The sequence below is a fragment of the Parus major genome, chromosome 4 (genome assembly GCF_001522545.3).
Source record: "Parus major isolate Abel chromosome 4, Parus_major1.1, whole genome shotgun sequence".
Taxonomy (NCBI): domain Eukaryota; kingdom Metazoa; phylum Chordata; class Aves; order Passeriformes; family Paridae; genus Parus; species Parus major.
This window is the reverse complement of record NC_031771.1, coordinates 30,468,946-30,477,791: the sequence shown is the minus strand read 5'-3', so window position 1 is coordinate 30,477,791 and position 8,846 is coordinate 30,468,946. Positions and strand designations below refer to the sequence as shown.

At 42.2% G+C, this 8,846-nt stretch overlaps 1 protein-coding gene across 1 annotated transcript; it reads right to left on the bottom strand.

Moving 5' to 3' along the window:
• Positions 1-1,664: 1,664 nt before the first annotated feature.
• APELA (apelin receptor early endogenous ligand) lies at positions 1,665-7,067 on the bottom strand. The gene is made up of 3 exons (XM_015625360.2): positions 6,748-7,067; positions 6,211-6,320; positions 1,665-3,967 (listed from the first exon to the last, which is right to left on the bottom strand). Exons 1-2 carry the CDS (start codon positions 6,821-6,823, stop codon positions 6,232-6,234), a joined length of 165 nt encoding a protein of 54 aa, XP_015480846.1. The 5' UTR covers positions 6,824-7,067; the 3' UTR covers positions 1,665-3,967; positions 6,211-6,231.
• Positions 7,068-8,846: the final 1,779 nt, after the last annotated feature.

Sequence of the window (8,846 nt, the reverse complement as noted above, 5' to 3'; positions counted from 1 at the left end):
GCTGGGGCAGCAAGAAGATAACAAAATTGAAGGAATGTTTCCTAATATGTTACAACTGTACCTTAAAGTAAAAATTTAAATAATGTATCATTATTTTATCCTCTTTTTTATTATTCGGTGCTACCCCAGTAGCCTTTTATTTCTGTAAAAAAGCAATATATATGTTTTTTAGGTCTGAGAAAATAAGTATTTTGTACCACCTAAGGAGTATACTGGGGTGTCTGAAAAATGTTCACATTGTTGGGTTTTAATAATTTTTAGATTAAATGCTGAACTGTGCTAAATATTCTGTATGCATGAAAGAAAAGTTGTGATGATCTCTTGTGAATGTACATCTTATATGAGGGAAAACTCTCAGTTGGTATTTCTGATTTGTCCTTCTGAATTGCTCAAGTCAATATTCCATACAAACACTTCAGTATTTCACTCTGCGAGGCAAATCACTGATTGTAAAAGCTTTTAACAAGATTTTCCTGCTTTAAGGTTCTACACTAATATGTAAATAACTAACATGGAGATAGGCACTAACATGGAGATAGGCAGGTGTGTTTTATTGGAAATCATCTTTAATCTAAAAAACAAGGTTGAAGCAAGGATCAGAGACTTGGGCAGACAACAGTCTGAACTGGAGACATGGAAAAGCAGCTTCAATCTTGGAATGAGTTAGGTTTTTAGGCTTTCTAAAAGCCATGTTGCCCTGTTTGTGCTGTTGGAGTGTTTCCTACTTCGCACAAATATTTTGCAGCTGATCACTAGCAAGAAAGAGAAAGAACAGTTGAAGAGCAAGTAGTGAGAGATCAGAAGACTAATAGTACTCTGATAGTCAAACTCTGATTTGAAATTTATTTGCCATGCTAATGTTTCTCTTGATTGATGTCAATTTAAATCTTTTGTGACCCTTAGCAAAATTTGGCTTTGTGTAGACACCGAGATATTTATAGCATATGTATATGGCGTAAGGGAAATATTTCCAGTCTTTATTCTCCTATAATTTCCTTTTTTCCGTACTGGAAAGGGAAGAGGTGAATTGTTTATTATCCTTTGGGAACATGCTAAATTGCTGTTTCTCACCAAAGCCTTGCATTTACCTCCGTTTCCTGCTGACCTGTTGTTACAGGACTTGATGAAACATACTTTGAAATTAAGTTTTCATTTTCCCCATGTTACCACTATGTACAAGATTAATTAATCATTAATTCAATGCTTTAGAAACTCACGTTTTGCTTTCCAGAATGTGAGGTCTTAACCTATCTTGGGATCAAGTCATGTTGGATTGCATCCATGCAAAGATGGATTCTGACTTTGAGCAGACAGCAGTTTGTACCTGTGCAAGCTGCCTTTAAACATGCACTGGTACATGCACAGGGAGAGCTCAGCCTGGCTGTTGCAGCACTGTGTCCAAATGCTTCACGTTTGTAGATGTGATCACATTGTTACCATGCAAAGCCGTCCTTACCACGAGTCTTATGTTATGCACGTCAAATGGAAACAGAGTTTCAACAAAGTCAAATGCAAATCTGACTTGAATCAGAATTTTTCATTTTTGGAAAGACAGAAAATGTCAGGAAAATTTTTCCATGATTAATTATAATTTTATTTGTGTCAGAAACTGAGTAAAAAATTTTCAAAGACTGATTCTATACAAATCCACAGGGGAAAATAGGCAAGTTCTCAATTTTCTTTAGATGCATTGCCTTTGACAGCTGAAGAATACAGACTTTGAGGAGTGTACAAAATTTCAAGTAAGATATTATTTGAAATACATACTATCTTTTTACAAAATATACAATCAACCAGCTAGTTGATAAACATATCTACCAAAGTTCACAATAGATGCCTTTTTCAAAGCAGATTTTATGGTATCAGAATGCCTTTAAAGAACAGATATTTAGAATAATTTTGTAGACTTATAGCAGGCTTCCTAGGGTGGTGTTTTATTTTTTCTTCTGTGAAAGAACATACATTTATAGCTTTCTGATAGATATATTAAGTATTTTTTACAATTTGATCAGATTTAACTCTATAATTGTGGTTTTATGTAAGATCCAGTGCCACAGTAGATCCATATACTCATTCATAAGACATAACTGTTAAAGAGCTACTCTTCACCTTTATTGCTTTCCCACACTCTTTACCTGTACTTCTAAACAGAGATAGCCAAGAATAGATATCAAAGCCAAGTTAAATAAATAATTTTTATATATATATATGTGGTAGAATGCCTCTGGGAAACTGTTGGGTTTTTTTTTTTGTTTTTGTTTTGGTTTTGGTTTTTTGTGGTTTTTTTTCCAAGACTCTAAAAGTTTACCTGCAGGACTGTTTGTTGATTTAGGTAAGTTTGACCATCCTTTTATGATGGTTTTACACAACTCCAGAACTGGGTCTGGTTCAATTTTATTTTTCTTTCAGGTAGAGAAATTTGTAACTCCTGTTAAACTCTGCCTGCTTGAATTCAAGTAAGGTTTCAAGTTCTTAGAGATAAGGGGTTGTGTATGCACACTGATTAGAAAGTTTCAGCTATCCAGTTTTTTTAATTGCTGTTCCTTCATTAATTAGAAACCGTATGTTGTAAGAAAAAAATGTAATACCAGATTTAAACCACCACAACACTTCTGATCTTTGCTTGTCTTTATATATTTTGTGAAAAATGTTGACATTTCAAGTCTGGTGCAATGACTTAAAATCTGGGTATGTTTTATTTTCAGGTAGTTTTAGTTATGCTAATGAAAGGGCTAACATCTTTTCCTTTATATGTAGGTAGGTAATTTCTGCTAATATAAAAGGCAGATGTGAAGCATATCTTTTTAAGAGCAAAACTCAGACTAAAAGCTGAATGTATTCTTGACTTCCAGTGCTGAAAAGAACAGCCTGTTTTGTGTTTGAAGTCCTCATTCATTGTAGTGCTATGTTCAAATATCCCATTCATGTAAATTACAGGAATAGAGTCCTATGCAACACTCAGGCTGACCAAACAAAGGTTTCTTTTCAATGGTCTATTTTTATGCTCTATTTATAATACTTTAGTGGGTATTTTAGGAAAACTACTGTTAAGCAAATAGCTCTGTAGTACTGAATTTTTAGGCATGTTTTAACTGTCTGGTTTGGCAGCCCAGTTTAAGAAAACAAATGATAGGCTTTGCAGTAACAGCTCATTAGACAGGAAGATGGGCTTGACCTTAAGGCCTGGCTTGAGAGATCTGAGTTATCAGTTTTGCATGACCCTTGGGTAATCTCTTATCTCTGTGTGCTTCAATTCTCCAGCTATAGAATGAGGGATAACACCCTCTTTGCTTTCTTATATTGTAAACTCTTACTATGCTTACTATACATGAAGCCAGTGGGACCCCTACTGTGGTGCTGACTTTGGTACTATTAAAGTAATGCATTCTATGTTATTAAGGCAATTCCATAAAGATGTAATGTTAGATGTTAAAACACATGTGAATATATTATTAATATATAGAAATATAAACAAAAAATGGACTTTCACAATTCCTTGCTGGAGTCTGATACTATTTCATCCTCAACACTGCTGTATACACAGCCTGAACTGAGTAGTCAACAGCACTTTCAATTTCACTCAGTCTGAACATCATATACCATCAAGAGTGCCCTTGGACAAATCCTCCCTTCTTACTGCCCCTGGAAATCTAGCTCAAGTACCTGATGTTTGATTTGATCTTTAACTTTCATTTCTGATTGTGAGAGACAAATAATTTGCAGGGAATGATTCAACCAAGTAAGTCCCTGTACATCCCCCATCACCACCCTTCTCCCCCCACCAGTTCTTAGGGTGTGAGACTGGGGCCTTTAGTCCAGGTCCAGTAGAATGTGACAGACAGGACTGCTGAAGATGGGACAGTAGTGGCTATCAGGTCAGCTGTTGTTGATCTGGACTTGTAACAGACTTCTCTTATCAGTTTAACTGTTGCTCCTTTAAAACACTGAAAGGTCCAGTATGAAGTTTCTGGGGGAAAAAAGAAGAAAAGGAGAGAAATACTAATGAGAAATTTAGTCGTCTAAATAAGTCTCATACAAAACAGAATACATTATTTATGAAACACATGGGTGAAATTCGAAATAATATTTCTTAATCTGGAAATTTCAGCTACAAAGTTGAAGGAAAAAAAAGACAAAAGCAAGAAGGCTGATAATACAAAATGTTCTGCCTTTTTTTTTTTTTAGTCCTGTGTTCTGTGTATGGAACTGATGAAAAATCTAATTCAATCTTCTCATTTCAAATGATACAAGAGGCTGCCAGGCTTGATTTAGTTTCCAGCCACTAGTTGAAATTCAGGCTTAAGGGTGCATCCTGTTTGCATCTGCAAATGGCTTTATCCATATGTACAACTCCACTGAGATCAATAAGATTACTCATGAGAGTCAAGTAGCCCAGGCATGTAAATATTTGCTGAATTTGGACTAAAACTGGAAGGGAATGTAAACGTAGGTGGTAAATCCTACTTAAGATAAAGGATAGCACCCACAATGACTGAAGTTAAGAGAGTTAGTTCAGGTGCCTGTCTCCCCTTTTGCCCTAGTAGAGGTTTACTGAGTTCTAAACAGCTTTATGAAGCAGAAGGATCTTTAGCTAAATGTCTACAAAATGTATTGAGAATTAGTAAGTACATGGTTCTGTTTGGTCATGACTTTGTTACAAGAAATCAGCTCCCCAAAGAAAAGGAGATAACACTGAAAATACCTTTTATCTTGATATTCTGTGGGGAAAGGAATTCCAGGGTAAGTGCACATGTATAATGCAGCTACTGCAGTCTCAAGCAAAATGCATTTATTGTATGAGGCTTCAGAGCACATTACAGAAAATGTAGATGCTTTCTACACAATTTCCAGACATGGGTGCTGAATAGGAGGAAAGGGGGTTAAATGTACTATTTAGGATCCGAAGCAAATCATTCAGAATGCACAAATTCACAAAGCCACTGGGCCTGTCCCTCTGTCCATTCAGTCTCTGCCTGCTGAGTGAATAGATCCAATTGCTTATCTTTTTAGGTTTATGCTTGAACTGATGGAATATAATTTAATCTGTCTCTTGTTTAAATGTAGCAGTGAGCAGAAATGGCATTCAGTAGTAAAGCATCTTTCTGGCATGTCCTTCTTTCTACTTGCATCTCAATTCTGCCACCCAGTATGCAAGCCATCTGAGATTCAATTTAAGACAGCAATCTTTTTTTCAACCTCACAAACTTGCTAGTTTACCATCCCATATGCACATTCTGTGTGTTTATAGGCCAGTACTATAGAGTGGAATAGCACCCTTTCGCATGGCTGTTTTGGGAGTGGCTAGGTTCTTCTCACCAAGGCAGTTTATGCATTGACAAGATTCTTGGTATAGGGCTGTTAAAAGTTTTACTTTAGTCTCCTTTTCACTACTAATCACTTAGTAAATCGAAACATCTTGGCTCCACAGAGTGCAGATTCTACCACCATTTATTTAGGATGCTGTCATGCCTGGGGCTACAACATTATTTCAATATATAATGAGTTTCAAAGATGCAAAACTACTGAGTGCATGTTTTATTCATTCTTAAATTGCAAAGAGCGCCTGGTTTCCTTTTGATGCCTACCGTATTAGCATATGCTACCTGTGTGCTTCTGCAGTCACTTAGTATTTGAATGTATCTGCCCTCATCAGCTATAAAGCATTAATGTTTTGCACTTGTATAGCCTTTCATCCAAGGAGCCGAAAGTCTTTTGCTGACAATGATAAAGAATTACGGTCCCCTTTGAAGTGGCTGAGTGCTGCTACCTTCACCCTACTGAGGGGCAGAGGGAGGTGACTTCGCCCCGCATCCAACGCGGGGGAAGTGTCAGCGCTTGCAGCCCCGGAGCATCCTCTGCAAGCGCCGCTTTGTCCAGCCTTCGCACTAATGACGCTCTTTGCCCCGCAGCTTTGCCAACAGCCTCGGAGGGCAGCGTTCGGCCCGGTTAGCGGGCTCAGTTGTTTTTCACTGCCTCACGAAGGCATTTGGCGTAGGGGGTGGCCTGGATGGGGGAGAAGGCGGCAGCGGCCGGCGGGACCCGCGCCCAGCCCCGGGGCAGAGAGCGCCCCGCCGTGCTCAGCTCCAAAGCCCCGTTTCCAAACCAAACGAGGGGAGCCCGGGTGCAGTCGTGCCTGGCGGGCTGTTCCAAAGGCAAGTGTGAATGCCCGAAGGCGCTCCCTGCGGGTCCGGCCCCCACGGACGGATTTACCTGGCCGCGCTCCGCCGGGGCTCAGGGGAAGGGCACCCTGGAGTGGAGCGGCACGCAGCGCCGGTGGGAGCAGCCGTGCCGGTGGAGCTTCCTGCGCAGGGCCAGGTTGGCTGCGGAGAGAGAGGGAGGGAGGGAGAGAGGGAAGCGGGGCGTGAGAGGGGCGGCCGACAGTGCCTCTCCCGGGCCGGCCCGGCCCCGGAGCTCCCCGGAGTACCGAGACCGTGCCCTCCCGTGCCTCCGCTGCTTCCCGCTAGCGAGCCTGCGACAGCTGCCCACCTTGGGTCCCTATTTAACCCCGTCCCAGTCGTCCCCCCTCCCCCGCCTCCCCGAAGTTGCCAGACTCCTGGGATAGGCGAAGCATCCTCTCCCGCTGCCGCTAGAAGTAGGGACGAAGCGCACAGATGGATGCGCAGGGTCCAAACTCGTCCCGGCGGTCAGAAAGCGCGTGTTGGACGCGGCGAGCCGAGCGCTGCCCATGGCAGGCACGAACCCCCCGCTCCCGCCCCGGCACAAGCATCCCGCTGAGGCAGCGCCTACCTGGCCGCTGTCCGTAGGCTGGGAGGAGGCTCGCCAGGAGCACGGCCACGACCCAAAGCAGCAGCTGGAGTCTCATGTCTGCAGTCCAGGCGGAGGCGAGCCCTGGGCTGTGTTTGTGTGTGCCGGCGAGGAAATGCACGCTCAGGAGGCCGTGAGGGGCCGGCAGCGCCCGCAGCCCTGCCCGCTCACATGCCAGGGACCCGCCGGGGAGCCAGGGCCAGCCGCCTCCGGCAGCGGGGCGAAGGATCAGGCAGGGCCAAGGCTCCTGGCTTGCGCTGCGGGCCGGGCCTCCCTCCCTTCCCTTCTCCCGTTCTTTCTTTTTCTGTCACTCCCCCTTATTTTCCATAAGCAAACAGCGCAGGAATGAAAAGCCCGTGTAAACAGCAGCTCCTGTCAATGCGTAGGGGCAAGGAGCCTCTCGAACAATGCTGCCACTCCACTTTAAATTCAAGCCGGCCAGGAAAAAAACATATGTAAAACAAGCCCCGATGTTCCCTCCCCCATTTGCAACTGTTTAAACTCTGCATTGCCCATATTGGTCCCACATGCAGACACCAATAGCAGGGGCAGGAAGCGCCCCCCCGACCTTTGTTCCCCCCCGAAAGCGGGGGCAGGGAAGCCCCCCAAGCACGGCCCTTGTCCCGGCTCAAATGCTTTCTCTTTTCTCTAAACTAGCTGCGAAGTTGTGGCTATTCAAAGTGAAACTGGCAGTAGTTAAGTCTAATGGGTGTCTTTTGTACCGTCAACCATTTTTGAAGGACCAGAATATTCAGGAATTAATTTGTGAAATTTTTACCGTGTAGGGTAAAACAGATGTATCTGTTCCAGCGGTGACAGTTTGAGGCTGCAGTTTTGGATGGGACATCCATTTGCATGGACCACCTGGACATTGCATTATATCTGTACTTGATTATGATGACAGCTCGCTTTAACAAGCCAGGCTGAAGCCAACTGGTGCAGAAAGCCAAGCCTGAAGAGAAAAAAGACAAAACCTGTGGAATTTGGGAGCAGCAGTGATGGCTTTGAAATCCAGTGAATTACTGCCATCAGTTGAAATTCGACTGGTCCTTTTCGTTTTTCCAACCCACTGATTTCTTGTGATGAAATAACAGCTAGTTATTTGGAAAAAACCGTTAATATTTGTTCCTTTTTGGGAAAAAAAGTCTGTTCGAAAACATGCAGGAAGGAATAAATTTCTATATAAATTAACCACTACTATTATTCCTAGGTAACTATTATTGAAAGTTGAATAAAATTATTTGCCTATTTCCTAAAAGAGTGGAATATATAGTTGGTTTCTTGGGGTTTTTTTGTTTTTGTTTTGTTTTAATTCAGTTGTCCCCGTACTGTTTTCCCTTACTGTGGGCTTTCCCATTTTGTTGAAAAGCCTGTTTAACTGAATAGTGCATGCTGGGCCCTCCTCGTAGTTATATACATCATTACTTGGTTACTTAATTTGTCTAGGTAGAATATGGCCATATGAATTAAAAAACAAATTGCAGCTCAAATACACGTGGGACATAGTTACTAAATGTTGTTTTAAAATGATACCTAGACTGCTGAGGAAGGTGTCTCAGACAAAACAGTAACTAAGGAAAACCTCTGCTGGTTGATCAGACTGGTCTGTCACGTCCCAGTGTTCTTCTTTACAGCTTGGTGGTCATTAAGTTTTCTCTTTGTGATTTCTGGCCTTTAAAGTGAACTTTTTTTTAATATTATTGCTACTAGCTCAGCTGAAATCAGGGCCCCGTGACAGAATTTTCTTAAGGGGATTATAAATTCAAGTACAAATGTAGTGGAGTAAGAGAGGAGTGCAGTGGCCAGATCGCTCAATGAGTTTGTAACAGACCCAGGGTTCGATCCTCAATATCCTAAATGTCATTCTGGCTCCACTAGGACACGTTTAGGGATGTGCTCTCTTGCACACCATGAATGAAAACACACTGGCCGCCTCATTCATACAGCCCTGCAAGTGACCATCACTTTCATTCAGCAGGTGAGGTTCAGGCTCATAACCTTAAGGTGGAAAGTAGTGTAGACTTCAAAGCGATAGGGACTTTTCAAAAAGCTAAAAGGCAGAAAGAATGCATAGACTATTG

What these genes read in the sequence shown, in the direction of transcription:
- APELA (XM_015625360.2), bottom strand. Translation starts at nt 6,823, where the DNA reads ATGAGACTCCAGCTGCTGCTTTGGGTCGTGGCCGTGCTCCTGGCGAGC. An exon ending in AGCCTACGGACAGCGGCCAG is followed by an intron (nt 6,321 to 6,747) that starts GTAGGCGCTGCC and finishes CTCTCTCCGCAG; the next exon opens with CCAACCTGGCCCTGCGCAGG.